This window comes from Lepisosteus oculatus, chromosome 21 (assembly GCF_040954835.1).
Source record: "Lepisosteus oculatus isolate fLepOcu1 chromosome 21, fLepOcu1.hap2, whole genome shotgun sequence".
Classification (NCBI taxonomy): Eukaryota; Metazoa; Chordata; class Actinopteri; order Semionotiformes; family Lepisosteidae; genus Lepisosteus; species Lepisosteus oculatus.
The window spans coordinates 13,485,308-13,499,693 of NC_090716.1; the positions used below are offsets into that span (position 1 = coordinate 13,485,308).

The window sequence follows — 14,386 nt, forward strand, 5'->3', positions numbered from 1 at the left end:
GAAAACAACAGTATCTTGTGACTGATTTGAGATATTACAATTAGTTATTTTAATCCAAGTAAGAACTAAGAAATACCCTAAGTGATGTAACATCGATCCATTCTGATCAGAGGCATCTTCCACAGCAGAGTGTCCTCAGTATCAGGGATATTGGCCTGGAAATTCTAATCTAGAGGGAAGACTACTGGTGTATAAAGAGAGAAGGAATAAACAGAGACGATTTGGGGGTAATGTATGTGACTTGAGAGCAGGTGTTAGCCCTAACCCTAAAATACTTCATGTTTTTGTCCATATTATCATCTGTGGGTTTGCTGCAGAAGAAGTATGTGATCTTTCCAACTGTGTGGGACTTTACATTCCTTTTTCTTTTTCACATTCACTGCCTCAAATGTGATTGAAATCTGGGTAAAGGAGAAGTTGCTTAGGGTTTTACATCCTAAATTTAAAAGAGTCATTGTGAACCAAGATCAAAATTCAGATTGTCATTGCGAGAGATCACTTGACTGACTGTCCCTTGTCCTATGCAAACTCTAGTGACAAAGAAGTAAGTTCCCAGTAAGGACCTCCCGATTGCTTGCAACATATGTTGATAACACATAATACAGAGGTGCTTTCCCTGCATTTCCTGGCTGTACACAAAGCTTGTATTTGTGTTTTGCTGGGATTATACCGCCAAGGCCCGTTATAATGCTGCCTTTGATACAGTGTTTCATTCCACCCTCAGAATGCTATTCACCACTGGAACAGTACCTCTGATATACTGAGCATAAAGATACCACTTGCTCTGTTAAAGAGCCCTGTGTTCAATGGCTCGGCCTCCACTCTTTCCCTGCTGTTTTAACCCTGCTTGCGATGTGACATAACTGCATGCCTCATCCTTAAGAAAAAGGATCTTTGTTCCCGACACCAGCCCGACAGAAACAACTTTTTCATAGTAGGTTTTATTTTGGCACCAGTGTATTAAGCAACCGTTTGTTCCTGCCAGACTTCATGTACCAGGGAGAAACAGGGGGAGTGTAGTGAAGACCTCATCTGATTACAGCAGGACATGACACAACCACTGGAAGCAAAACATCTGACTTTTTATTCTACCCTTTGCGAAGAGGTGGGGAGGGGTTTGGTAGCTGTAGAGGTTTGGTTATTTGTGAGCCCCTGTCCTGTGCAGTTGCTGTCTGTGGCACAGGGGGGTTATCCCCCCCTCCATCTCGATGTGCTCTGGAGCTCAGACCCTACTGGACTACATCACTTGCTCAATTTAGTAACAATGTTGTCACAGAGCCTGTTTTTCCCAAACCTAAAATTATAACAGACTGCTCTCGGGCCATGATTCAACCGCTGGCCAGGCTGCACAGTCTTTGGACTGGGAAAGGAATTATTGCAGCGAACGGAGCAGTTAACTTTGCACGGCTAAAGCTGTGAAAAAGCAGAAAAATACTGCTTTGGGAATGATAGATTGAGGAATGATGTGGGCTGCAGCTTGGCTGTTTACAGCCAAAAGATTTATGATGGGTTTTTTTCCAACAAACAATGGTAGTGTATTTCAACCTTTCTCCCTACAGCGATGATGAGCTACAGACTGAAAACAGAAACATTCACAAAATAGCATATGTATACATTTATTGATCATCCTTTTGTGATGCCAAAATCTCGTTTCTGCTTAGTCTATGAAACTTTAGATAATGCACTTTCATCAGTTCTTGAGAGAGAACCGTGTTAAAGATATTGAGTGGATATTAATATTCCAATCAAAGAAATGTTCCAATCAAAGAAATGGTAAGTCAGTGATTGTTTTGAAGAAAGTTTGGAAAGTTACCGGGATATCAGCTTCTAAAACATTGCTGTGGCAATTCAGAGGACCCATTCAATTATAGGAGGGGGATCCATTCCACAGTTTTAAATTTGATTTCAGCTCTTAAAAGGCTGAATGGGATTTTTAAAATTGATATCAACCTCGTACCAATGTCTGAATTCCCTCATTCATGTGCTTCCAGTTGGCCACTCACTGTGGGAATATTAGGTCTCTTGTCATTCCTTAGACATTGACATTGCCTGCACATCATAAATTAATCACTTACTAATGGTCAATCAATTCTAATGATTAATAGTTAAGGTAATAAAGGTAGGCCAATGGAGGTGTGGTTGTTTGAGGTTCAGGAATGAGTACGCAAGCAAGACTGAATCACTAAAAGGAAGATATTTGCAGTTTTCTAATGCCATCGTCCTGAGCCTTCCCTGTGGATGCATGGAGCCTTCTCCCATATGGTTGACACTGATGTCTTCAACCACTCAAGCACCAGATTGGCAGAGAGCTAAGAACAAAGTGTGCCAGCCAGTTAGGTTTTCCTCTACTGCAGTCTTGAAGATCGACAGTAAAACATGTTGCTAACCCTGTTCTCTCAACCCTTTTATTTCGGCTTTTTTTTTTGCAATCAACATTACAGTACATCCTGCTGCCAGACAAAGACAAGTTGAGTGAAGGGTGGGATATGAATTCATATCTGTTCACCATTGTGATTCGTCTCTTATAAACGCGTACTGTCCACGCTCAGTTTTCCAAAAACACAATGGAAAGGATTTTTTTAGCTAGCTGAATCAGCTCTACTGCTGGGAACTCACTTTAATAAAGGTTCGTAAAACAGCTGACTGCATCATCCTGACAGCAGTGCCCATCCTGTTTCTTATGAAGAATATGGAGGAGTGAGATCTGAGAATTCACTTGATAGCTTAACATCAAAGAGCATGTTTAATGTGTAATGTCTGGACATCCTTCTTGAAGCTGCCTCAGTTATGCTCTTTCTCCTTCCGAAAACAAGATTAGTACAGTGATTCAGATTTGGTAACTTTGGGGTGGTTTTCAAAAACACTGCTACAAGTATTCATTGAAGAAATGATTTGATCTAAATGTTTCTGTAATGGCATGACCTGCAATAATGGTCTGACTTTTTTTTTGTTCTTGTTGCCAGGAACTGAGGTCATGCCATTGTTACTCTGTCTGAAGTGTGGTAAGAATTGTATGGCACAGAGCTGCAAATTGCGAGAGAGTTCATTGTAGATTGTGGTAGATAACTCAACTGCCAGCCATTCAGAGAGGCTGATTGAGTCTTCCCCCTGTCTCTTCAAGGCTGTTATTAGTGTCTTTCATAACAGACAGCCAGTATCGTCCATAAAAGAGAGAATTACGTAACGCACAGTGTTGCAGATGAATGTAAAAGGTTTGGCTTATTTCTTATTGGAGGAGGACTGTTCCGGAATCCAGTCATTTTTCTTATTGCTTTGATTTTTACTTGCTTTTGGAATTTTGGTTTTCAGTCCTCCCCCTCTCCCCTGAGGACCACTGCAGGCTACCACTGACAGTGTAATACAGATGACACAACTGATCTCACTGACATGTGACTCATCATGGCATGATTGCTGTTTGATCACAGGCTTTAACCTCGTTCTCAAGCCCGGGTAACTTTTCCCCTAAACCAAATACTTCATGAAAGTCCCTTTTATTGGAAAGTGGGTGTGTCCAGGGGATGCATTGAAGTTCCTTGCTTGCAGATCCTGCGTATGCCGATACGACAGCTGAGACAGGTGGAGTGGTGGGCCATGTTTTGGGTCCTGGGTGTCAGATCACAATGTTCTAAAGCTCTAATCAGTAGGGTTGATATCTGGAGTACTTCAGTTCCAGATCAGTACAAGAACTCAAGAAGTCTGAAATCACTTCCCAGAAAAATATTCATCTGTGACAAACAAGTCATACATGTTTTACACAAAGGAATGAAATCTTAAAAGTGGCTCAGTGATTATTGATTTGAAGGAAAAGGATGTTTTTCTTCTCTGAAATGAGTACAGCTCTGGGTCTGTTTCTGTTATCGCATTTATATGTTCTTCCATCCATTTTCCAACCACTTCTTTCAGTTCAGGGTCACAGGGGAGTCAGAGTCTATTCCGGCGGCCGGTGGGCGCGAGGTGGGGTACACCCTGACTGGGAACCAAGTCCACTGCAGGGCACCCAGGCGCAACATGCCCAACAAGCTCAAACTGGGGCTAGTGTTCACAGACGTCTGCTAACCCACCAGTGTGTCTCTGGACTGTGGGTGAAAGTACGAGCTCCAGGCAGCAAGCAGGCTGGGAATGGAAACCAGGGACCCACGGCTGTGCGGCCGCAACGCCAGCCACTGGATCACTGTGCCGCCCTCCTGTACTCACTCTTGAGCTTTTACCCTTTTCGTTAATATGGTCGTGTCGTAGAAGATCAAGCCGCAGCCAGTTTTTCGCGTGTGTGGGCCACCTCCACTCAGGAGCAGTGCGGTGTCTTTTCCTCATACCCCAGCTCTGGGGGGGCCCAAGTGACCGCCGAGGGCACATTCTCCGCTGGTATCGGATGACACCCCTAGCAGGGCGACTGCCTCAGCCCTGAGGCATCCCAGCTGCCCGTCCTGCATGTGTTACATCACTGATGTAATTACATATTAATTGCTTGTTACTGATACCTTGACAACGAGGGCTGTCAACACACACCCCCCCCACACACACACACACACCATCATCAGCAAGGGCGGGGCCCTGGCACCCCCTGCAGGTCTCAGAAGTCTGCACTGACCTGCACACATGCCTCCTGGCAGCGCTCAGCTCCTTGTCTAGCGTTCTCACCGCCCAGCCCTGTCCTCATGGACGTTTGCCTTTTCTGGGTGCTTTTTTCTTCTACCCGGCATTCCAGGTATCCAGGGTTTGTTAATACTGTATGATATCTTTTTGCCAGAGTGAACTGTGGCCACCAGAAAATGTTGGAAGCCAGATGACTTGTCACCAAATAATCAATGATTTTCTGTCAGATGTTATAGAATAATTTTGTGCAGCACTGTGGAAACAAAAATAACCCAAATAGAAACAGCAAAAATGAGGCAAGTGCCATTCACCTTTCAATGTAGTTTACATTGTCACCAGGCTTACCTGCTGAATATGTGGCTGTTGGTTTGGTGTAGTGTACCTTCTCTAAAAGAGCCCAAGCAAAACTCAGGCTATATTTTTCTCAAAGAAACTGCAGTGCAGTGAGAACCAAAGACTGGACTGGGACACACTGACCCCTCAGGACCAGGACCGCTCACTCCTGCACTGGGCCCTGCAGACACACTGACCCCTCAGGACCAGGACTGTTCACTCCTGCACTGGGCCCTGCAGACACACTGACCCCTCAGGACCAGGACTGTTCACTCCTGCACTGGACTCTGCAGACACACTGACCCCTCAGGACCAGGACTGTTCACTCCTGGACTGGGCCCTGCAGACACACTGACCCCTCAGGACCAGGACTGTTCACTCCTGGACTGGGCCCTACAGACACACTGACCCCTCAGGACCAGGACCGCTCACTCCTGCACTGGACTCTGCAGACACACTGACCCCTCAGGACCAGGACTGCTCACTCCTGGACTGGACTCTGCAGACACACTGACCCCTCGGGACCAGGACTGCTCACTCCTGGTCATATCAATGACAACTGCCTGTGCAGACAAGGGTTTTAATTTCACAACCCTTGGTTCTTCACTAGGGATGTCCCTTTTGGAGTAGACATGAATCTCACTAACAGGTCATAGGAAGGGATTTGTGTCTTTCAAGAAGTGTAAATAATTTCTGCTCTGTGCTTTGCATCTCTCCCCTGCCCCTACCCATCTCTGTGCTGTACAGTATAGCTGTGCTCCATCTCTGTCTCAGTGGCGGCCAAGTGATGTTCTGTATAGAGGGCAGACTGGAGAGCAAGACAAGCTGGCAGGTGGCACCACTGCCCCCACATACTGGCAAATTTAGCATGACCACAGATACAATAGTTACTTAATGCTCTTAACGGCACGATTTATTTCACCTTGACACATTGGCTATAATCGCATGCACCTCAGTCAATATCTCGCCTGCTGAAGGGTGATGTGACAGTGCTGTTCTGTGTGTGTGTGTGTAATCAAATTCACCACATTGAATAGAGGCTTCTGCACAGCTCCCTCACTTCAGCGCTATACATCAAGACCAGCTTTGCTGACAGCGCAGCTCATAGGCAGCGTCTGCTGTTTGTTTTGTTTGTTAGCTTGTTCATGCTGGACTGGTGCAGCTCATGTTTGCCTGATGAGGATTTATGACACTGGCAGTTTTAGTAACAGGTGAAAGTCGTGTTGTTGGGTGGTACTGTATGTGTCCCACTCTCGTTTGCTGTCCTCCTGTTGAATTTTCTATTTTTTCTCAGGCGAAATATTGTGTGTTCTTGTCTAAAGAGTGTTTCTTTATTAACCACACAAACGACTGCAACTAGTCTTACATTCCACATCTTTGTCTGGCTGACACATAGTCTAGATTTTGTGTAGCTGTCCTGTATTTGTGAGATGATCAACCCTTTACCCAAAGGTTTGTGGGAGTGTCGGACAACCTGTCCATCAATGTTGTTGAAGCCGTTTCCCTCTTTCCAGAAACATCTGGCTGAGATCCTGAGATCAGTTAACGAATGAGCTAGATTTGTCGAATGGCCTCTTCCTGTTCGTAGCCTTTCTTATGTTTTTGTGTCACTTCTTGTCAGCACAAGAGCCAGATAGTCACGCCTTCTGGAGAGCTTGATAACGAAGGCCGTTTTGACAGATGAGGCTGTCATTTGTTTGTATACAAGTCCCAGCTTGCCGCTACCTCCGCCTACCCTCCACAAAAATAGCAGCTGACCAGTGAGTGATCCGTGATTCTATTTGCAGTGTTGCCGGTGAGCCGACACCCTACACAAATCAAAACGTGAGAGGCGGTCTGTGTGAGGTGCTCCGTACGGCACCAGGCTCCTTTTTTGAGCAGCTGCCTTATGGTTTAAAGGAGAGTTTCAAGCAGACCTCTTGGTTTGCAGAAAGGCAGCAGATGACGATGAAGATACCTTGTAAGCTTAATGTCACTTCAGTGAGAGAATGGCCTCTGATAAATAGCCTGCAATTCCCAGGGTGGACAGCAGGAGGCCACGTGTTGGACAGGGGGCTTGATGGAGTTTTGTGTTGGTTAGAATACTGTTCGTGGCTTAAATTTGGTAGAGACGTCCGAAAGGGGAGATGTTTGAGACTTGAAATTGTTCATGTTGGGTTTTTTTTCTGTGCAAGACTACGTAATGTTTTATTTTGAGATAAGTTTGCATTCTACGTATGTTGTTAAGAATTTGAAGAATGCTTTTTTCATTGAACTAGCATTTCAAAGAGGTGTTTGCCAAAAAATCATAGAGTTGGGAAATCCATTTCTAGTGTTTGGTATATTATTTGAAGATACCATTATTTCATAGTTGTTATTTTTATGCTTTGTTCAGTAAATGTAATTTTAATCTTACACAGTTCAAAAGTGTGCAACACACTGTGAGCTTGAGTATGTGTGTTATTGTTATTTCTCATGACCTCACAATCAAAGATGTCATTTGAGCTAAGGATTGTTGTGAATAAGAATTAAAAATATGAATATTTTCACCTGCCACTATCATACACTGCTGAGAAGACATATCTCTGTTTTATTCTGTGTTTGTGTGTATACAGAGATATGCTATCATTGGAAACGTGTTCAGTGATTGTCTATTAGTTAGGTGCTTTATTTTAAGCCATGAGTGTCAGTCATGAGAAAATAAGACACGTCACAAGCAAGAAGAGGCCGACTGACTCATCTCGCCTGTTTGGTTGCTCAGGACCAAGGTTCTTGTCCAGTTGTTTCTGAAAGAAGCCAGGATAAGCTTCAACAACATGTCTAGGTAGCTTGTGTTAAACTCCCACAGTCCTTTGTGTAAACAAGTGCCTCCTGTTCTCGGTCTGAAGTGGTACACTGGTTGGTGTTTCATTGCTGATTCTGAGAGACTACATTATTGTATCTTTTTTTGTCAGAAGGTACTGTCTGCTTGAGGTCTGAATGTTCTCCCTGTGTTTGCATGGGTTTCCTCTGGGTGCTCCAGTCTCCTCCCGCTGTCCAGAGATATACTGGTGGGTTAATTGGCTGTGGGAGAATTGGCCCGGGTGTGAATCTGTGCGTCTTTGTGCCTGCGTGTGCCCCGTGATGAACTGGTGTCCGTTGCTTGCTCTGAGAGGCTCCAGCTCCTCCACGACCCTCTGTTGGGTAAAGCGGTTCGAAAATGGGTGGATGGGTTTGAGAGCTACCCCGTGTTGACAGCTGGCCTACTGAAGCAGAGAGTCAGATCACCTGCCTGCCCTCCGTCCATTACTTATATACCACCAACAATGCTGCTTGATTTATCCAGTGTTCAGTACTCTGTGCTCTGTGTTTAGCATTCCATAGTGAAGTGCCACCACAGTGTGACTTTTCTACTGTCCAGGATACTCACAGCAGCACTGTGAGAGTGCCTCTGCTGTGCCTGGCTGCCTGCTCCACAGCACCGCTGTGGACAGTGTGGTCATCCCTGGCCCTGCACCCACGCTGTTGTGGGCAGGCGAAAGAATGTTGTCTGTGCAAAGACAACTACAAAGCCTTTGCTTGTGTTTTCTTTGACATTATGTCAAAGTGGAGTTGTTCTTCAAGTTGTTGTGGGTAATATACATTTTTGGTTTTAGTAGCTGGTATAACCAGGAATGTAATAACAAAGCAATTACTGGTGTTACAATAGCATCTGTTTTTTTGTGTCACTGATCTATCTCAGATTTTGTTTGCTTTGACCACAGAATTGCAGATGACTTCAAATGAAATTAGAATTGCCAGCGGCATGTAGATGATTAGGTCCATTTAACTCTACAGCTCAATTTAGATAAAGAGGTTCCACTTCTGCCTCGTGCATCTTGGTCTCCTGTTTAATTTTGCGAAGCATTTTTTGGACCTGGAAACGCAATAGACAGTGTGGCCAAGCCCTGTTTTCATCGGTTCATTGTTTGCAAAGGAGGTCTGGGTTTTTAGGGAAGCCGTGATCCTTTGTTTGTGGAGATGAAAGCTGAGTTACAAAGAAGAGAAATGTGTCGTTCTCTTGTATTGATTCAGGAACTGGAATGTACAGAAGTGTTATTTTTCTGTCAAGGAACATGATGTACTATACTATAAACATGCAAGTTTTATTAGCTGTTACAATCACATTTCCATCCAAATTAACTGCAATATCCGCATTTTTTATATTGATATTAGTACACTTTCTATATTCTTTTTGTTGGTGCTTGCAGATCGGAACCCAATCACCAGTCTCTTAGTTCCTTTTGTTGGAAAATATCCAGCCTTCATAGGTTGTTCTACAAAAGGAATCAAGCTGACTGTCTCCGGCTTTGTGCTGTTCTTCACAAGAAAGCAAGAAAAAGAAAGAAAAGGTTGAATATCAGTCCGTTCCCGATCCTCCTTAAGCAGTTGAGCGAATGGGCCTGCCTGCAGATCTGCAAGCCTGCTGAAGGGCCCTTAAGGTGGCCACATTTTTGTGTGGTGAGTAAGGAATGTGGTTACATGCCTTACACATGAGCTATGACTGATCCCTGGCTTCGTGAGAGCAGGATCCGCGCACACGGCAAATGAGCTCATTCAGTGGCTGAATGCTGGAGCTGAGCGGAGGGAGGGAGGAGGCTTGCAACAATAGGGAAGTGCACTTCCAGCCAGAGCAGCAGAGCAGCAGAGCGAGAGAGTCCGCGAGAGCTGCTGAGCCCCGCTGCAGCAGCTCCCGAAGCCACTTCTTGTGCGTGCTGCTTTCTGTGTCCCAGTCAGCGCTCGCGACGCTTCTGGGGCCGAGACTGTTCTATTTGATCCTTCTTCTTGGAGGGGGGGGAGGATTCTTTTTTTTTCTCTTTTTCTGGGGCCCCTCTTTGGGCTTTTTTTGTTCTGTTACCCGCGCCTCGATGCCCGTGGACATTGTGATAGCCCCTCCGGAGGAGAGCTTCTGGACTGAGATGCACGAGAGTGAAATGAAGTTGAAAATCCGGGTGCGCAGGATGAAGGAAGGAAGAGATCTGCGAGGTTGGTGCCGGGATGCTGCGTGCGTGTGTGTTGTGGGTGCGTGCATGTGTGTGTGTGTGTGAGGGGGTAATCCTGTGCTTTTTATGCCCTTTTTTTGTTTTTGGTGAGTTCTAATTGAGGAGCAGAGAAAACAAAATGTGAAATTGCAAGAACCTCCCCTGTTACCTACCGCATGCAGTCTGTCAGTGCATGCCCATTGAGATGCAAAAAGCCGTGCCTTTTGTGAGCTCTGCATCCCCTTTCCCTCTTCCCAGCCCTGCAGAGTCCTGCTTTGCATCAGGTTTGTTCCTGTTGTTGTTGTTCTCAAGCCATGCACCCTTGGACTCGCAGCGGTCCCTTCCCCACTCTCTGTGGGGTTTCTTGTGAAAGCCACTCACTCCTCCAGCGCGCAGGCAGGAGTCGGAGAGCAGGGGAAAGGGGAATGTTTGCTGGTAGTAGCTTCCGTTTGTTCTCCTCCTGCCATTCATGAAGAAGCACAGTTTTTTTTCCAATGATGTGTGCTGGGGAGCTGTCACTTAGGCTGACCTGCTGGAGTGTTGATAAGGTGCTTAAGATGACACAGGGCTTGTTGGGAGAAGAGGGAGGAACAGGGATAATTACTACATAATAAGAAATTTAGATGGAGGAAACTGTTTTAGGTCAATAAGCTGTTGCCTGCACACAGGAAATGAGGGAGGCTTTAATTCATACCACACTAAAATTATATTTTTTGAAGATGCATAAAACGAAGGAATATTTGACCATGCAAAGTTTCTCAGAACATTTTATGGACCCCAGTTTTTGCCATCTCTAAACCAGACCCTTTAGATTGAAAATTATGTCTAAATTTAAAACTAACCATTCTTCTTGCTTTTAGAGGTGTGTGGTCTGTGGTTAGGGTTTGCTCCTCCAAACGCAGCTCAGGTTGCGCTCTGGCACACAGACTTATGAATTGACACTCTTGTGCAAACAGGATACATTTTGATGGCAAACTACAACAGGCATTGCAAATCTGGGACTTTTTTTAGGGGGATTTTTTCTGTCTAATTGCTATGAAACTACCAGGCTTGGGATTTATTATCAGAAGTCCTATCTTGAACTTGGGGTGTCCTCTACAAGGCGGGTGCTGTAAGATCTGCCATGTGAAATAACTACTTCTGACAGCAGTTTCTGGGGCAATTACAATAGCCTTCCCTCCACGAGAGGTTCACAGGCTCTGTCAGCTCACCCTTGACTTGCATGTTGCAGGTCGATAGACTCCAATAAGCCAGTCAGTAACGGGGGAAACGACAAACCAAGAAGACCTGTCTGTTGGCATCCTCAGTCGAAATCCTCATTTAGCTGCTGCTTTTATTCAAAGCGACTATCATTTGCACCTATTTATGTAGAGGAATATATTAGTGGGACAGTTCCTTCTCAATGGCACAACTGCTGTTGAACCCACGACCTTCCAATCCTAAGTCCAGAATCCTGGCCACTGCTCCACACTGCTGCCTTATTCCCACTGCTGATTAGCTTGTGGCTTAGTTTGGCACTGCTGAGCATGTCTCTTTGTTTGAAGGTGGAAAACAGGCCTCAGGAATGAAATGCAGCGATGTTCTGCACCGGTGCAGTGTGAGAGGATTTTAATGCAGGGACAGCTAGTCAATGTAAAGGCTCTGGCAGGAGTGTTTTAGAGCGAGAAAGTATGATGACCGTCATGCCTCACCCAGGTGAGTGTTTCACATCAGCGAAATGGGTTTCCTCCTGCATGGAAAGTGCTGTATTAATGAAAGGGATTTATGGAAAAAGAGTATTCTGCCTTTTATGGTTCTTACTGTTGAGAATTAGTTTTTACGATCTGTCCATGCCACCATGTAGAAATTGTTTTGCTTTATCGGGCAGATCTGCTTAATTCTGGCTGACTCTCGGGCTGTACCTACCCCCTGGCACGCAGTCTCCCCTCAGGTGCAATCAAGAAATAATGAAATTCGAAGAATAAAAATAATTTCAGGGATCAGCTGCTGATCCTTGAAACCTCCATTATCCCAAAAATGGCTGGGTGAAGGCACCCACCTTCTTTGTTGTGTGTGTACGCATGTCATGATGTAATGTCTGCACATTTGAACAGAGTCGTATGCTAATGCTATAAATGAGGAGGGGGGATGTGGGGACAGAGACATTGGTTTGTGAAACAGATGGAAATCCCATTGACACTTTGGTCGCTTCTAGACCCTGGGGGGTATGGTATAGGAGGCGTGTGTGGGGGGTTAATTACTCAACCTAATCAATGCTCCTTGGAGGGGGGGAAGGGTGAGGAAATCATCCGTGCTCCCCCCTTCTCCCAAACAGCCCCAGAGCTCCCTTATTTAAATGAAACGCCGTTTGAAGCTCATGTAAACAGCAGAGGAGGAAAGTTGCTCAGCAGGAACTTTACACAAAGGAGAGATGGGAGGAGGGGGTAGCTGCTGTAATCTTGGTACAATTTAGCCACATGATTTCCATAACAAAGCCGTCAGCCTTACAATTCAGTCATTTGACTTATTGATGGCTTTATCCAAAATCTAAAAATGATCACTTGTAGCCAAAGTGAAATCCAAAATATTCTTCACAATGGCTCTGGGGCCTCTGAACATAAATGAGGACATATTTAAAAATGTGCGGTATTCCTGTACGTGTTTCTGTTCTTAAAAAATGCAGCCCAAAGTTCTGAAGCCAGAGTAAAGCAATAAAAAAAATAATAAACTCGTTGTTATTGACTTGTTCCAGGAAACTATCTCATTTGTAAAGAAGAAACTGTGGTTTTATTTATTTTTTTTCAAATTCCAACCCCAGCTGTAAAGACTGGGATATCTGGCGCCAAGAAAGCAAATGTTCAAAAAGACTTCTCTTTTTCTTGGCTTTGTGTTTCTACATTTTTTTAATCAAGAGGCTGCAGCACTTACTACACTGTTTAAAGATCCACTCTTCCATGCTGCCCTGTTCTGCTCTCGAATTTGTGTTAAGATTGCTTATTTTAAATGAACATGCCTGGCACAAAAAAACACAAACTTTTTTTTCATCACTCCGCCAGCCTTCTGGCCGAGCTGAAGGGAAGAAGTGGGGTGATAAAGGCAGATTTTTGGGAGGTGTGTCACTACAGCACTTCCTAAGTGCTGCTCTTGCTGTCGGCTGGGGTCTGTTTGCGAGAGTATTGATGAAGTGGCTCCCTTCCAGGCTGGCTGCAGGAAGGCTGAAAGCAGGCCAGATGATCTAATGCATTAATGAGACTTTGAGAGGCTGCTGTTGCTGAACTTTGCCGTTCATTGTGGAGGACTGTTTTTTTTGGCAGTGCAGAAGAGAATATGTGGATCAATGGGCGAGGCATCAAGAAGTTACATAAGTGCTGGAAAAAGGAAGTAAGCATGCCGACATACTGCCCCCTTTTCCAGCGGCACAGCAAGCACATCTAATCCGTCTGCTTTTCCTATTTTCACTGGCTCGTGTCAGATGCAGCTTACGTCTCAGTACAGGAGGCTAGGAGCACAGCAGGGACAAAAGCATCCCTAGGGGAGTTTACAAATGTGCCCTGGAGCTCAAACCCCCCTTTTTTCACTGCAACAGGGCCTGGAGACCGCAGGGGAAACTGGGGCTTTGTGTTGTGAATACCTAAGCCCGGACAGCACATGCTCACTCCTGCAGTATCGTCCCAGCTTCAAAATGCAGGTAGCCTGTCAAACTAAGGAAAGTCCGCTTTTTGAAAATGGATTTGCCTCTCTTATTTTTTCCAGCGGACGTACACGTTCCCCCGTGTCGTCTCCGTGTGACTTTTATGTAAAAGGCACTTTGTGATCTTGTGTGTGCACTCGCACATGGTTTTGAGAGAGAAGCCATGCCTTCGGCCTGTGTGAGTCCACAAGGAGGCGTCGCTGAATGTGCAGGTGGGGTGGAAACACTGTGCCCACAGGAGAGGAGTTGAAATGTGCTTGGAGGGAGGGCGGGTTGTCTGCCTTCAGTGTCTTTCTCACCCTTGGGTGGGCGCGCGTGTGTTTTGTGAGCTTGTTTTTAAGCATGTGCCCTTGGATGAGTGTGTGGCTCTCCGGGCGTCCCCGGTTTAAGCTGTCCTTGTCCTTTTTTGTCTCCCTGGTAGCAATCAGAGTAGTGGTCATGGGATGTGTGATGGACTGGCAGCCGTGGTGACTGAGCCCTATCTGTGCATCCACTGCTGAGGTACTTCAAGAGCAATGAGAACAGAGAGGACACTTAAAATCAGTAAACAATCCAAACAATCAACAATCTCTTCATACTCATCCATGTTTTTATCTGTTGTTTAGTCAGATATCCCACCTGGTACGATTTTAGTTACTCTTGCTGATTTTGCGTTTCATGATTTAAAGAAGAGTGCAGTCTGACTCTGAACCGTGCTGAAAAGAGACTTCTGCTTACTTGAGTTCTTTATTTAGCCTGCACTGAACACGCCCTGGAGGAGCACAGAGCATTTATATCTGATGACTTCATTCCACAAGTACACAACACTTCC

At 45.2% G+C, this 14,386-nt stretch overlaps 1 protein-coding gene across 5 annotated transcripts in view; it reads left to right on the forward strand.

Moving 5' to 3' along the window:
* dusp8a (dual specificity phosphatase 8a) overlaps positions 1–14,386 on the forward strand; it is an 86,043-nt gene that overhangs the window by 58,133 nt on the left and 13,524 nt on the right. The window contains exon 1 of one of the 5 annotated variants that reach the window (XM_069181483.1): positions 9,244–9,909. The exons of the other annotated variants lie outside the window; for them this stretch is intronic. Within the exon in view, the coding sequence (XP_069037584.1) occupies positions 9,492–9,909 (418 nt within the window). The 5' untranslated portion in view covers positions 9,244–9,491. Of the gene's footprint in view, positions 1–9,243; positions 9,910–14,386 lie in introns of those variants that run through there. 5 annotated transcript variants of the gene reach the window in all.